The sequence below is a fragment of the Motacilla alba genome, chromosome 12 (genome assembly GCF_015832195.1).
Source record: "Motacilla alba alba isolate MOTALB_02 chromosome 12, Motacilla_alba_V1.0_pri, whole genome shotgun sequence".
Lineage (NCBI taxonomy): Eukaryota > Metazoa > Chordata > Aves > Passeriformes > Motacillidae > Motacilla > Motacilla alba.
The window spans coordinates 12,119,083-12,134,654 of record NC_052027.1 but is presented as its reverse complement, the minus strand read 5'-3'; the positions used below and the strand labels follow the sequence as shown (position 1 = coordinate 12,134,654).

The window sequence follows — 15,572 nt, the reverse complement described above, 5'->3', positions numbered from 1 at the left end:
TCCCCGGCGGCATCCCGCCCCGCGGAGCCGCATCCCCGCCTCTCGCTGCGCCCCGCGGAGCCGCACCGCGCGGGGGGAGGGCGCAGCGGAGCCGCCGCGTTCCGCCCGGCGCTGCCATTGCGGCCAGGCACGGCTCGGATCGGCACGGTGAGAGGCGGGGGGGCGGGATGCGGGGCTGACGGTGGCAATGACAGGACCGGGGGGGAAGTGAGAGGTGGGGGGGGCCGTTCCGGCGCCCGGGGCTCCCCAGTGCCAGCTGTGGTATCGCTGGGGGTGGGCAGAAGATCGCCAGCAAAGACGAAATCCAAGAAAAAACATTAAAATATATATTCAAAGATTTAATTAATTTGCCTTTAATTGCCCCTCCCTCCAGCAATTAATCATTTGGTGGCGAGGGGGTTGGAACAAGATGATCTTTATGGTCCCTTCCAAAGCAAACCGTTTTAACGACCCTAAAGGATTCCATGGTCGCAGCTGCTGCTCTCCGGAGGATGCTGTCGTTTTGCCGGAGGAGGATGCTCTGGGGGGGGCCGGGGGGTGGGGGGGGGGGGGGGGGCTGTGTGCTGAGAAAAGGGGCCAGGATGTGGCCCCTGGATACCCCTACCTCATCCTTGCCCAACTCTTTCCTACCCCCTCCCCAGGAGCTGAGTCCGAGCGCACTCGTGACACCAGATGTGCAGTGCATGCTCTGCTGCGTGCGTGCGGCAGGATGAGGATGGCCACAGGGTCCGGAAGGAGGTTGGGCACATTGTGAATCTCTAAAGCAGCAGCTGACTGGCAGCACAGCCTGCTGGGGTCATGCTTTTCATCCACCTTGTGCCCAGGCTGGCTAGCGGTGATGCTGATAGCTTGTCCCTGCATGGTCCCAGCCTGGGGTACGGCAGCAGGGTCAGGGACCAGCCCAGACTCTCTGGCTCGTGTTGGAGCCATGTTGCACAGATAGAAATGGCTCAGAGATGTGCGTTTTGTGAAACACTGCTGCAGAAATGATGATGCCATTGCTGCCATCTATAAATAAATGAAGGTGAAAGGGCACATTTCCCACTCTCGGCTCATCGGAGGCCGGATTAAGATTGAGAGCTGGCTGACTGACAGACAGAGATCTTTCAAATATTAATAGCTATTAAATTACAACTTCTCTGTGATTAGCACCTAAAGGATCCCATAGCAAGCAACACCCCTGGGGAATCATAACAGTTGTTATGTCATCGTTTACAGTCAATATTATTTTTCTGGCTGCAGATGATGCAAGGGTGAGGGAGTTTCCAGGGGAAGGGTTCACTTGCATGTTTTGGGTTTTTCTTTTTTACAGGGATTCTAAGGGACTCACCTCAGTCACCGAGGTCCCTCAAAGCCCCCTGTTTCTGCAGTGGAATCTTAAAAGTGGTTGATGCTTTTTCCTTTTCAGATCTTAAAAAAACCCAAACAAAACAAAAGCATATGTTTTTGTGCTTTGAGTGATTCAGTGATCAGTGAGGCATGGACTGTGCTGGGCGCAGGTTGAGCAAAGCCCTGGGTGCAACAGCAGTTGTGCAGCTCAGTCCCAATGAGCACAGCCCAAGACAGCCCTTGTGCCTGAATGTTGGCAGTGATGGCATACATGTGATTCCTGTTTGTGAAATCCCTGCCTGGCCTTGCTCAGGGCTGGCCAATGCATCAGCTGCCAGTTTCCTCTCCCAACCCAAGGGCCTTCTGCCTTGGGGTGGGGTTTGTGCTGCTGCTGCTGCCTCTCTTGTGGGGCTTGGAAAAAAATTAAATATACACCTGAGCTGAATTCTTGGGTCTTCCCCAGCCTCCCTGGAGTGACATGCTGAGCTTGAAAGAGGAAAAAAATACCTTTGTCTCATGGTTTTGGGAGTGTCTTCAACATGCAGTCCCCTGTAGTGACCCACAGACCCCTTCCACCTGGTGGCCCCTCTCTTTGCAGGTGTTGAGATCCTTGCTTGAATCTGACACAGGGGAGGAAGCAGCAAACAAATGGAGATGTGGAGCCTCCTCTTAGCAGCTGTCCTGGGACCATCCCATTACCTGGGGTGCTTTGTTTTGGGGATCCTCCCAGGTGGGACGCAGGCGGTGGTGGTTAGTGCTTGTTGCCAGTATGGGAGCCAGTGCCCCTGGTTTGGCATCCCATGCCCCGCCATGTGTTCAGTGTGCTCGGCATTATCACCGCCACGATCACACATCATTTATCAGAGTTTCCAAGTTAATTTATGAAGTGTGTGGAGATCCTTCTGAGAAGCAGTAGCAACACTTGGGGCCACTTGCTGTGACTCTTGGTCACAGGGCACCTCAGAATGATGGATGAGCTGTGGTATGAAGACTTACGGCTGTTACCAGAGGGCTTGTTTTATTTTTAAGCCCACAGCAGCTTAAAAAGCTACCCTCTAGCTGGTAGCAAAGGACTGTGCTGGTGCCTGGTCTCAGTGCAGCAGGGAGGGTTATCATTCTCGGATGGGCAAAACACCGGGGCATTGTCACTGTAGGTGCTCCCACGAGCCGGTTAGCCAGTGTCCCTGCAGCACTGATGGATGCAGGGGGGGCTTTATTGGGCAGCGGGTGCTGGGAACTGTGGTGATGGTGGCTGCCCCAACTGCATAGCCGAGCCTGCTGACATTCTCCTCCATCGGAGTTAGCCATGGAAATCAGTGGCGATGCTCTGAGCACGCAGGAGGAGGCTCGGAAGCGCCACGGGGCTGCCGCGCATCCTGTTCCCCCAGGCACCCCGGCCAGCCGAGCCCCGAGCGGGGCTTGCCGGGTGTGCAGGGCCGGCATGGGGCACCGCGGCTCCGGGGAGCGGGGGCTGCCATGGCCCTGCCGAAATGCTGCGGCGGGATGGGGACAGCAGCCCCCGACCGCCCCCGGAGCTGCGGCCGTGGCAAGGGGACTGTCAGGGATTGTCTGCCTTGAAGCAGCCCCCAGAACCCATGCCGCGTGGCTCCGGTGCACCTGTTGATCGTCCCCCGTGAATTTCACAGCCAAAATGTGCCAGCGAGCTCAGGCCCGCGCTGTGCCGCCTCCCCGGTGATTTCCTGCGGCTGCGCCCCGCTCCAGCCCGGCTCACAGCGGGCAGGCTCCGGGGGGGAGGGCACGGGCTGCGCTTGGAAAAGCACCTTTAAGACAAAGAGGAAGGGGATGAGAAGCAGCTTAGCTGGCTTTGTTCTAATAGCAGTAATCACCTGAAGGGCGAGCATGAGCCCGCGGCGCTGGGTGCGCGGCCTGCCCGGGGCTGCTGGGCCCGGCTCTCGCTCCCTCCCCGATGGCAGCTCGCACTTGGCTCCTGCTCGGAACAAGTGCACCCGGCGGGCTTCGTTGTACAAAAGACCAAATTTACATAAACAGGGGAGAGGTTGGTCAGAAGGTGAATATGAGACGTCTTGAAGGGGAGCCGGTGGCTTGAATACCCCAAACTCACCGGGCCGCCGGGCCTGAAGGGAGGAGTGGAAGCAGAGCTGCGATTTTGACCTTGCTCTTTTCCTCTTCTGACAGCGTTTTCAGACACTGCCGCTGCCCACAGCGAGCGGAACTTGTGCCGAGAGGAGGAGGGGATCTCTGCAAGGTAAGCCGGGCTTTTTAAAGGCTTTCTCCTCGTTTAGCTTTCTAAAAGCGGTGTGGAGATGGAGGCGGTGATCCCGCGTCGCAGGGGCTTCCACCATCCCGCGCTTTTTGCTTCCCGCAGCCTTCTCTCGTTACGGGCCCCCGGTGGGAACAATGGCGATTTCCCTGTTTAATTTCTGCCCTGTTGTAGCGACATAGCGAAAGGCAGCCAGTGCTCTGGGGTGGGCTCCCTCGCAGCCCTGCTGGCATGGATGAGGTTTATCGGTTGCATAAAATGTTTATCTATGAAGAAGCCATGCTGAGATCAAGGATCTTCCTACAAAGTGTTAATTAAATGAATAACTACGCGGTGTTGCGGCTGGAAGACGGAAATGAGGTTTCGCTTCGCTAAGGAGGTGCCTGGTGGAAATATTTACAGTATTCCTCAAATTTCAGTTATTTTTCTGTTTTCCCTGGGGGAAGAGGGCAAACCTGGCTGATGTTTCAGAGGTTCTGTACACCGTTTCTCTGGGTCCTGTGTACCGTGGGGGTCCGGTGTGCTCCAGTGCGACGGTGTCCGGGGGCGGGCCGCTGTGACGGTGGTGACGGTGTTTCTGTTTCATGGCATCACATACCGCACACACCACTGGGAGTCTTGCAGGAAGCTGGAAAAATCCTGACTGTCCTGACACGGAGAAATGTGGAGGTGGTAACGGGGGGTGAGTGGCTGGTGGGAGAGCAGGTATTGAGGATGTTTCGTTTTACAAATGTGGGACTGAAGCGTAGTGTCGAGGAAAGGAAGAGCCGTCAGTTGGTTAGCAGGGGGAATTAGAGGAGATGTGAGTGTGGCAGCGTTTAATCTCTTAATGAGAAAAATATATCCCAGCTGCCTGTGGTAGGGAGAGTTCAGGGACAAACATGACATTGTGCAAGAGCTTGCCCTTGCTCCGAGTGTCCTCCACCTGCTGTCTGAGACTTGTCTGAAGGATGCTGGGGAGCAGGGATGGGAACCTGTTATCCACAGGAAGTGCAAAATGTGGGGCAGAAGTGAGGATGTGGGGGTGGGGATAAATTTGTTTCTGATAAGGGCTGGACACTAAAGAGTGCCCTGCCAAGTTGTTTCCTTCTGTTCCCGAGTCCATTAATAGGCTCTGCTTCCTTGATTAGTTGGTGCCTGTGCAGAGCGGTAATGAGAGCTGGGCTCAACCCATCAGTTCTAGGTCAGTGGTTGTGTGCTGGGGATTTGGGATCAGGCAGAGGGAGAGAAGGGAGGCAGAGCTGGATGCCTGCCTCCAAAAAGAAGCATGGAGCCTGCCTGAAGCTGGCCCTGCCTGCATCCATGGGGGAAATGCTGCCTGCACACATGGTGGGGGGAAAGGCTGCCTGCACCCCTCGGGGGGCTGTGCTTGCTGTGTCTGCAAAGTGTCCCAAGGGCCACGTTGTGCCCTGTTACCCCGGAGATGTTCCATGCCTGTTAGGAGGCTCATTGCCTGTTTGAGATGTGCTCTCCTGAGAGGATAACATTGCAGTAATTAGATCCATTAAGAAGCCAGAAGAAATAGGTGGGTTTTAAAACTGAAGGAGACTTTGTTGTGCTCCTGAAGGATATCTGCCTGTTGCAGAGCTGCTTTCCTCCTCATCTGGCAGCAGAGTTCTCATTTAGCAATGATTTGTCATAATTTCTGGTGGTTAACCTCAGAACTTTCCCTGAATGCAGGCAGGTGAGGCTGAGTAGTGAAGAGCAGCATGGACCTGGATATGCTGAACATGTTTGTCATCGCTGGTGGCACCCTGGCTATCCCCATCCTGGCCTTCGTGGCCTCATTCCTGCTCTGGCCCTCAGCGCTGATCCGTATCTACTACTGGTGAGTGTGTGAGCCCCCTCCTCTCGGCGTGATGGGGTGGAACCTGAACCCAGCAGGGCTCCCACGCATGGGTCACAGTGGTGTGAACAGAGCTGGGTGTTCCCTCCCCTGACAGCAACAACAGCAGGTGACCTGAGGTCCCCCAGGGCCATGCCAGCTGTGTGCAGTTTTAACAAGTCTGGGAGAACAAAATGGTGTTTTCCTATTGCGTTTTAGCTGCAGAGGCCTGTGTCTGTCAGGCCTCTTGCTGTCCCAGGGGTTTGACTGCGCCAAGGGGGAGCGGGCCAGGCTGCCACTGCAGTGCCAGCTCACAAGATCTCTCCAAACCTCTTTGGGTTGCTTTCCCCAAGGACGGGACTGAGACTGGGAAAAGCGCTGCTGTTGCAGCATCCCCACCAGCCTGGCAGCTGTGGCAGTCTGGTGACCTCCCACCTCATCAATGTGGCTGGGCTGTGGGTGTCCCTGGGCTCACGTGCTCCATCCCAGCTGACAGCCTGCTCAGCAGGCAGGGACTTTTCCCTCATTAGTTATGGATGAGGCTTTTCTCATCCTCTCTTTCTCTTCTGGAATGGAGCATCAGAGTAGATGGAGGGATGCTTGTCCTTATCCCCTTGAATCTTGTCTTTTCTGATACCAGGAGGCAAGCACTAAATCCTTCAGTCCTCCTTTGTCCCTGGAAATCAGTGATAAGCCCACTGGCAGCTTTCCTCTCTGGGTTTGTTGCAAGGAAAAGCTGGAGTAACTCCCTTCAGAAGTCAGGGCAGCGTGGAGCAGGCAGCAGCAGCCAGACAGCACAGGCAGAGCAGGCAGCAGGTCAGGCTGCCCTCCTGTGCTGCTGGTAGATGGTGGATCCTACAGTTCAGCTCAGGGGTGTTTCCAGATCCAAGTGACCTCCTGTGAGAGGAAGGTGTTAGTCCATCTCAGCACCCAGGTGCAGCAATGGTATGAAGCCTGTTTCCAAAGGCACTTTAATTAGAAGCCATTTATTCACAGCATCTGAGAGAGGAGGGAGCATGGGATGAAAGCCCCAGTGATGGGATCACCACTCTGCAAAGGAGAGCAGGCAGTGTCACAGCCTTCTGCTGCCCCAGGGGTGTCTGGGTGGTACTGGGTTTGGCAGGCAAAGTGGTTTATTTCTTTGGACATGTGAGTGGCTGGTGGAAGCCAGGGAGGACCCTGATGGACTGAGGTTCTGAGCAGGATCCCTGGAAAGCACTGCAGGCTGAGTGTGGTCAGGGTGAAGCCTTCAGCAGCCACAGGCAGGGGTGGCAGGACAGGGCAAAGGAGGTGCAGGGCCTATGCCAGGAGCTTGGAGGAGCCAGGCTGAGTGGAAGGTAGAGAATGCCCTGCTGCCTTTGTTCTGTTGGGGTTGCAGATAAGGAGCTGAGTGAAAATGCACTGTGGGCAGGTTGGTCTGTGTTTGGGTGAGGAGGGAGCATGTGAGCAGGAGTCAGAAGGACTGTCTTCTTTTGAAGGGTGTGGTCCCCCCATCTCTCTCTTCCAGCATTTCTGGCAGTATGGGCTTCTTGCAGGAGTAATGGCAATGCACTGTGTGTCATGGGCACCTCTTTTGTTAGGGACAGTGGACAAGAAGCGCGGGTTTGCCCTTAATCTTCCTTTTCTATTGGCTTCTTTCCGAGTCAGAGTGTTTTGGAGGGTGAAATTACTGTTTCCCCATCAGCAGAGGCAGGAGAGGTGCAGGAAGCATGCCACGCTCCCCTCCTCCTTCAGCCCCATGCAGCTCCAGCTTTGCAGCACTGTTCCTGGCAGGTCTGGGGGGAAGCTTCTCCCTTCTTCCATAATTCCCTGCCCCTTTCTTCTCCTCACTGCCAGTCCGTGTCCTCAGCTGGTGCAGTCAAGGGTCACGCTGGGCCCCCTCGCCCACTGCTTTCCCTGCTGCTAATGCGCCTTCCTGCCCGGCAGGATATGCAGGGCTGCCCCGCTGACCCCAGCCCTGGAACTGCTCTGCCTGTGCTGCGACAGGGGTTAATCACTTTAGCTGCTGCCACTAAGTGAGTTAACACCTTGTGAGGGATCAGTTCAGCTTTGCACAGATTATTTTGCCTTCTGCTGAATTGATCCATTAGGATCAGTTGCTAAAAATGTTATCATCTTGCCCATCGGTAGTTCACACCAGTGCCTTTGAGGCAAGGACTCTTAAGACACTTATTAGGGAGAAATTCACCTCTCCTTGTAGGACCAGCACAGAGCTGAGATGCTGCTTAAGTCCCACTAACTCCCTTGAAAAAGGGATTATGCTAAAAGAGGATTTCACTATGCATAAGCTTTGAGTGGGCAGAGAGGTAGGACAGTGCAGAAGTGCTGGTGACCTTGCTCTTGTGTCTTAAATAAACTCTGGTACGGCATATAAAAGTACTTGCCAGTGTCTTGACCATCAGGAGTAGCGCAGCAGTTGTCCTGACAAGGGTTGTACCTGAGCCCAGGGGAAAGGCAGACAAAGCAGCCCCATTCTCTGCCGTGGGCTGCACGTACACATCATGTGTCCCAAGTGTCACCGATAATCTCTGTCCAGGTCCTTCTGGCCAGCAGTTCTGCTGCATCCTCTGAGCAGGCTGCAAGCATATGCTGGCAGGAGCTTTCTGCCTCTGCTTCTAGAGGAACAGCCTTGGGGTTAGCCTGCTATCTTCTGGGGTGCTAGACTCAGTGTTAGGATGGTCCACTCCAGTCCTTTGTGTGTGTATAAATACATTTCCAGAGGCTGTCTAGCTGGTCCATGGGAATTGGGTTTCTGTGGTGCTCCAGGGTGACATGGCTGTTTTGGCTGGGAACTGATGTGATTGTCTGTGGGGTGATATACTCCATTGATGCAGGACTGTGTCCAAATAACCCTGTGACAGATCCACCTTATCCACCTTATGGGAGAACTGTCTCCCTTGGCCTGCCCATCCTGCACACTGCCTTGCCACATGTGCTGCCCCCCTCTCTTGAGTCTCTGTCCTCATACCAGCCTTTGGGCATTTTCTCTTTTACTGTTGTTATTTTTGCCTATTTCCATTGCTAAGTTATTTAAGGTATTTTTTAAATTTCTTAACAGAGTGTCTCCACAAACCATCTGCAGTGCAGCCAGCAACCAGCACTACACCTGTCCAGGGACCAGATGCACAGGGTTAATCCCAGTAGTCCCATTGTGACACCAGTGAGAGCCCAACCTAACTGGCCTTCATAAGCCAAAATATCTGTGGCTGACTTCAGACTTGTCACCTGCCTTATATCATGGCTGGGCCCTGGTCTTGTCTTTCTCACTGGTGTTTTCTGCTTGTTTGCAGGTACTGGCGCCGAGCCTTGGGCATGCAGGTTAGGTATGCAAGCTACGATGACTATCAGTTTTGTTATTCCTATAGAGGCAGACCTGGGTACCGACCGTCCATCCTGATGTTACATGGCTTCTCAGCCCACAAAGACATGTGGCTGTCCATAGTCAAGGTGGGATTCTGTTTCTATCATGTTGCTCCTTACTGAGAATTGGTGGTCCTGGGCTTGGGGGCAGTGTGGGGGGTCCCATGATTGCATGCATGGGATGGGGTGACTGCTGTAACATGCTAGGAACACGCTGCTTAGCTCCATGCCCATTGCTTGCTGCATCGCTTCACCCCATAACGTGCAGAGCTGCAGGGGAAGAGCAGTACACACCTGCTGCCTCCATGAGAAGCAAGTCTTGGCCGTGCTCTCTCATCATCCTCGGTACACGATCTGACTTATCCTGGCGCATGAGCAGCCAGGGCTGCCAGGGGGAGAGTGACTCCCCCTGCTCCCACCTGGGCTCCCCACTTGCCATCCCTGGGCTTTGCAGCAGTTTCCCTGCACTGTAACCACCCCTGGTTTGTTTCTTCAGTTCCTGCCAAAGAACCTGCACTTGGTATGTGTGGACATGCCTGGGCACGAGGGTACGACCCGCTCGGACTTGGATGATTACTCCATTAGTGGGCAAGCTAAGAGAATACACCAGGTAAAGCTCCAGCATCACATCACTTCTGCAGAGGGACGTGGGGACGTGAGGGATGTGGCGACCTGAGGGATGCTAAGCCCTGTGAGTCTGCCTTGTGTGGCCTCACTCTCTCCCTTCCCAGGCAGCCAGAGCTCAAGCTTTTGAGTTGAATTTCTCTAATGACCTGACCCCATGCTGTTGTTTCCTCTCTCCTAACAACGCTCCTCTGCTCCCTGCCAGTTCGTGGAGTGCATCAAGCTGAACAGAAAGCCCTTTCATCTGGTTGGCACTTCCATGGGGGGAAATGTTGCTGGCGTCTATGCTGCTCAGTACCCAGAAGATGTTTGCAGCCTGACCCTCATCTGTCCTGCAGGTGGGCAAGGCAGGGGAGGGGAGACAGACAGAGGGCAAACAGAAGCCAGGGCAAAAGCTCAGGGCAGTGCTGGATGCAGCATACATGTGTAGTGCAAAGTATTTAGAAATAATTTGTGTTTACACTCTGGAAATCTCTGACAAGGCACAAGAGAAAATCACAGCTTTGTGCTGACTACTCTTTTCCAGGGGTTTGGTGTTTGCCCCACTGTGCTTTGGTTAGAGTTAGGACTTGGGAAAATGGGACAAGTTCTGCTCTGGAGAAAAATGCCTTTTCCCTTGGGATGGCAGGCATTTTACACAGCATGTCTGCAGCCTCTCAGTTCAGGAGCAAGATTCAAGACTGCAACAGGAATGGCCTCCCCATTCTGGCCTCCTGAAAGCCCTAGTGTGCTGAAGGCCTGGGGCTTTGGGAACTGGAGAGCTCTGACCTCCCACCTTTGGGTCCCTGCAGTGGGAAGAGCACTTCAGGGCTGGGCACAGGTCAGCAGGGTGTCCCCTCTATCCCCTCCATGCCCAGCATCCCCTGGCCAGGGGCTCAGGGAAGCCGGGCATGATATGCTGCAGGAGGCATAGCAGGCAGAGAGCTTCTCTGCCAGGCAGGCTTTGCTGCATCCCAGTTGTCATAGCAGCTCCTTTCCCCTCCCACACAAGGAAAGCAGCTTCCAAATAAGCACTAAGGAATGAAACAAAGCAAATGTTACCTAGCTACCAGGCTCTGGGGGCGTTGGGTTCCCACTCCCCTCTGGGAGAAGTGTTGACTGCCTCTCTGGCTGTTTCTGCATGTGAAACCTCTGTGTGGGGGCTGCAGAAAGGTTTAGGATTAAATTGCTGGGGAATTTTTCTTCAGTGGTGCATGCAGATGGGGCTGCTGAAATTTTCTGTCCAACCCTGTGCAGTGGCAGCCTGGGCACTAGTGTTTGCATCTGATGAGCACGTAAAAATAAGCACTGTAGCTTTTGCTGGAGTAGTCATGCATGTCTACGCCTCGTGCTGTGCCAGCCTGCGGGGGTGCCAGGCCCTGGAGCAGGAGGGAGGCTGGGTACCTCTGGGTGCATACTGAAGTGGCTGTATGTACAGATGTTGTCTTCCCCTCTTTTTATAACATTTTTTCAAAGAGTGAGCAGGCAGGAAGCCAGAGGCAGGGATGAGGGAGGTCAGTGCAAGGATGTTTTTTTTGTTTGGGCTGTTTGGGGGGATCTCATCTGGATTTCACCCCTTCTCCTTCCACCCAGGCCTGCCAAGTACCACTGACAGCAAGTTCGTTAAGCAGCTCCGGGAGCTGCAAGAGTCCAAACGCATCGACAGGATCCCTTTAATCCCCTCGACCCCTGAGGAGATGGCAGACATGCTGAAGCTCTGCTCCTACGTTCGCTTCAAGGTGCCACAGCAGGTGAGGAGCTGACACTGGAGGCTGGGAACGGGGAGCCTGGAGGTGGTGAGAAGGTTTGCTTCTCCCTGAGCCTACATAGTGGCAACTGAGGCAATGCTGGGAGTAGAAGTAGAGCTGCCAACCCTGCCATCAGCCAGGTGAGACACACCCAGCCCCGCTCCCTGCATTTTTCCAGCACTTTCCCTTCAAACCCTCTTTTCCAAGCTCCCTCTGGCAGTCCCTGCTGGAATTCCTCCTCCTGTGAACATTTTTGGCAGCAGGCTGGGATGTAGAAGGGTTTTTTAGTAAATATGGCTGGCAGGAAGCATTAAATAACTACAGCAGCTGTTGTCTGATGTGGAGGGAGATTGTTCCCCGCTTTTTAAGTAAAAGTAATGGAAATGTTAATTGCGTCATTGTGAAGAAAGAGGAACTTGTGAGGGGCTGGCTATTAAACTAAAGTTTTCCTTAGGAAGTCTGGAGTGAGTAGATTGGAGAGTAATAAAAAAATGGAAGGTAGTGCCAAGACCTTTTGTGTTTTTGCCATAAGAGTACAAGAAGGAAGAAAAGTGCAGTCATGGCTGAGGTGGCTGCTGGCCAGGGGCAGAAATTTGGTCTGCATCATAAAAGACAATATTGCTTCTTGCTGAAATACTTGTTGCCTAAGTGTGGTTTCAACAGCCCCACATGCTTAGGAAGAAGCTCTTGCTGGGGCCAGACTTGCTGGGGAGACAAGGGCTGCTCTTGAGTGCTCTTGGGCACGCTCAGCCCTGTGCAGGGCACGGGTCCCCTCCAGCAGCTCTCCTCTGTCTCCCTGCAGATCCTCCAGGGCCTTGTTGACGTTCGCATCCCCCACAATGAATTTTACCGGAAATGTAAGTGCGCGGCGGCAGCCTCCTCACTAGGCTTTTCCAGCAGGATGCCCGGGGCCTGGGGACCAGCTGTTCCCAGCCCCCATGTCCCCAGCACATGGGTGGGCCCCAGCATCCCCATGCTGTCTTGCTGAGGGTGGGAGGGGGCAATGTCATTAACAGATTTGGGGACACACCTTGGTCACTGGTAGCAATGCGCTGCCACCCCCAGTGGTGATGGGGTTGTTGCTTCACCCTCGCCCTTCCACCTGGGTTAACAAGTACCTATGAGGAGATTGTTGGTCTCAGGGCCCCTCTGCATCTAGGCTTGGTGGCAGGGCAAGGACAGCCAATCTTCTCTGCATGGGTTTCCCAGTGAGGGGATACTAGCAGGACTGGCTCACAAGGCCCCCTTTGAGACAGGAAGGCCAAACATCTCCCTGTAGGGCTGACTCTCCTCTTGCCCCTCTAGTGTTTTTAGAAATCGTGGATGAAAAGTCCAGGCACTCTCTCCATGAGAACATGAGCAAGATCAAAGCACCGACACAGGTCATCTGGGGAAAGCAGGACCAGGTAGGCAGCCCCCTGCACATCCCCACAGACCTGTCTCCATCTCTGCCTGTGCCACCCACGGGGCACACTGGGGGCTGTGCTGCTGAGCTGTGCACTGCTCTGCAGGGCACTGGCACGTGTGTCTGGGTCCCTGGTGGGTTTAGACACAGAGGCTCAGCAGGGTGATGGGCAGAAAGCTGACAGCCAGCTTTCCAGAGGGAGCAGAGGGCAGGGCCAGGGCTGGGGAGTGCTAGGGGCAGGTGCGGGGTAGGTGCCAGCACTGAAGCAGCAAGGGCTGGGAAGAAGAATAGAGTGTCAGTGATGAGAGTTGTCCTGGCAACTGGGAAGAGACGTGCTGTTTGTGGGCAGGCTTTGAGGCAAAATCGTAGGGTTGGTTTCAGAGGCAGGAGTGGGAGGGAAGATGTGGGAGGAAGCAGGCTGCAGGCATGCAGAGGGCTCTATAAATGCAAAGATGCAAGTGTTCGCTTGCAATGGCACCTCTGCACTGAGACAGCAGCCAAAAAGCATACAAGACAGTTCCCTGCTGCATGCTGAGACTGGCACCTTGCAGCCTCCCTGCCCTGTCCCCAGGCAGGGCGCTGGCATCACACGGACTGTGCCTGCATCCCTGCCCCACATCTCGGTCGGACCCCAGCAGGGTTTCTGCAGCGTGCAGCAAACCCCCTCTCTGACTGTGGCAGTGACTGCTCTCTCCCCTGCCCTGCAGGTCCTGGATGTTTCTGGTGCCAGTGTTTTAGCCAGCGCCATTCCAGACTGCCACGTGTACATCCTGGAGAACTGTGGGCACTCCGTGGTGGTGGAGCGGCCCCGCAAGACAGCCAACCTCATCCTGGAGTTCCTGGCCCTGCTGCACAGCATAGACAACAACAAGAAGCAGGCGTGAGCGTGGCAGGGAGCCGAGTGCCCACGCCAGGTTAAATTGTAAAGTACTGCAGCTTCGATACGTTCTCAGGGATCTTGTACGAATTGGGGTCAATGTGCCAAAGTCCCTGAGGAAGGCAGAATCACTGATACCTAAACCTATAGCACCACTGGCACAGCAACCTGGGGTCATTGAGCAACCTCCATAGATGCAGGAACAGAAGCAGAGTATCTCCCTTTTCTACTTAGAGGTAAGGTAGAAATGAGCTGAAATCACCCAGTGCTCATCACACAGCCACCCGTCTTACCTGGGTTACCAGCACGTAGTTGTTCATGACATTTACCTAAACTATATGTGAAATGTAGGAAGATATCTGGAATCCTGGTCTGAGACTGAGACTTAACAATATTTTTACTACTTAGAGTCCATTGTGTTGCATGCTGCTGTGCTGTAAGAGAACCCCCAAGTGCTCCAGGCGTCTGCTTGAGTGCTCTTTGTGTAGCTCCTGATCTCATGATTTATCCAGAAAACAACAGAAAACTTCATGTGTAGAAGTCCAATGACTGTATGTGCAAAAATGTTTACACTCTGAGTGGGTTTTTCTAAATCTCTGAATAGCTCCTGTGTATTTGTAATGCCTTAACGTTGCCCAGGGCGTGGTGTCTGTGCACAGCCCACCTTGCCCAGGGTTGGTTCTACCTGAGGGTGAACACAGCCAGTGACAGCAGGGTGCAGGCAGCAGCTCTGGCACTGCTGTGGGACTGGGGCAATGGGAACCGCCCGGGGGGATCGGCCCTGAGCCCGAGTCAGCAATAAGCCCATGGCCAGGGTGTGATTCAGCCACCTAGGGTGAACTCTTGCCTCAGCTCCTCTATCACACCGTGCTGCTGAACACCTGGATGTAAATAACGATTTTCTTAATGAATTCTGTGAATTCTGCAAAAGCCAATGCCACTGGAACAGGCGTGAGGGGTGGGAGGGGGCTGTGTGTGACCAGCACAGGGAGTGGTGAGGAGGGGTCAGCTCGCCCACGAGGTGCTGGGCCGTGGTGGGGAAAGGTACAATGTACTTCTGCATCCTCTCCATGATTACAACTCCTGACTGAGTGATGCTATAGGTAGGAACAGGCAATACAGGCAAGCTGCACTTTACAGGCTGCGAGGTGATGTTCAGGGATGGATCCGCGCCTCCCCAGGCGTGATCTCTCACTGCCCGTCCCAGGGACAGAGCTCTGGTCCAGGTCTCAGGCAGGACCAGGGGTGCTGGAGGGCAAGGCAGTGTGTGGTGCTCTCACAGGCAAAGCAGCAGATGGCTGTCACCCCTCAGTCACCCCCAGCCCTCCTCAGGGGGTCACAGTGGGTGCTGTTAGAGTGTCCCCCCTGCCCGAGTGGGAACACAGCTGACAGCTTCCTGAGGTACCTGGATCTATACATACATCTGAAACTCCCTGTCAGCTTCTTGGCTCTTTTTAAGAGAAGAAACATTGTTCTTTTAGAAAAAATAGAAATTTGCTGTTAATTGCTTGGTATTGTTTCTACTACAGGAGTTGATTTAAAGAACAAAATTGCTGGTAGTTTTATGTGGTAAAAGCCAGAAAAACTTGTTCAGTATCTATATGGTTTCTCATGCCACAGATTGCTGTATGCAAAGGATTTATATGGCTATTAAAGTCTAGTGATTTAAGGAGTCCATGGTGCAATGACTATTTTTTCCTTTGAAGAAGACAGCTCTGGTGTGGGATGGCACAGGGATCTTGCTCTGCTGCTTCTTTCCTCCCCACGTTTCTGGGAGATGCAGGTTTTGGCTCAAGGAATATTTTGTAATGGAAGGAGAGAAGTTGAGGACCCAGAAGGCTCAAGTCTCATTTCTTCAATGCCAACACACATTTTCCTTTTTTTCATATTAATAGGAGAAGGTGGCACCAAGCACTCAAGAAGAAAATAAAACCTCAAGGAGCAAGGGACTTGTGTTTTAAGCACCCAGATTCCTCTCAAAACCCTTGCAAGCATGTTCAATACCAATCTCATCTATTATTGCAAGTCTTACTGAACTCATACACTGTACTAGGAATAGCATTACATCAATTTACAGGCAAAAGTATTTGCATTTCTCCTTTCCCCAGGAGCCTCTTGAGGCTCAGCAGCTGCACTGTTTGCCAGAGGAGTTGCAAGGAGGGCTGAGGAGCATCTTCCTGGTT

General features: G+C 53.8%; 1 protein-coding gene across 3 annotated transcripts; it reads left to right on the top strand.

Annotated features, from left to right (window-relative positions):
* ABHD6 (abhydrolase domain containing 6, acylglycerol lipase) lies at nt 1–15,061 on the top strand. 3 transcript variants are annotated; one of them, XM_038149308.1, is made up of 10 exons: nt 1–147; nt 3,487–3,556; nt 5,252–5,399; nt 8,687–8,843; nt 9,253–9,366; nt 9,586–9,718; nt 10,953–11,110; nt 11,910–11,964; nt 12,413–12,513; nt 13,220–15,061. In XM_038149308.1, exons 3-10 carry the CDS (start codon nt 5,281–5,283, stop codon nt 13,394–13,396), a joined length of 1,014 nt encoding a protein of 337 aa, XP_038005236.1. In that variant the 5' UTR covers nt 1–147; nt 3,487–3,556; nt 5,252–5,280; the 3' UTR covers nt 13,397–15,061. The 3 variants fall into 3 exon arrangements, with proteins under 3 accessions (XP_038005236.1, XP_038005237.1, XP_038005238.1); XM_038149309.1 differs by lacking the exon at nt 1–147 and adding an exon at nt 3,103–3,358; XM_038149310.1 differs by lacking the exons at nt 1–147; nt 3,487–3,556 and adding an exon at nt 3,576–4,253.
* The last annotated feature ends 511 nt before the right edge of the window (nt 15,062–15,572 follow it).

Excerpts from the sequence above, each read along its gene's own strand:
- ABHD6 (XM_038149308.1), top strand. The coding sequence starts at position 5,281 with ATGGACCTGGATATGCTGAACATGTTTGTCATCGCTGGTGGCACCCTG. Across the intron at positions 9,367-9,585 it reads AAGCTAAGAGAATACACCAG|TTCGTGGAGTGCATCAAGCT; the intron begins GTAAAGCTCCAG and ends GCTCCCTGCCAG. Across the intron at positions 11,111-11,909 it reads GCTTCAAGGTGCCACAGCAG|ATCCTCCAGGGCCTTGTTGA; the intron begins GTGAGGAGCTGA and ends GTCTCCCTGCAG.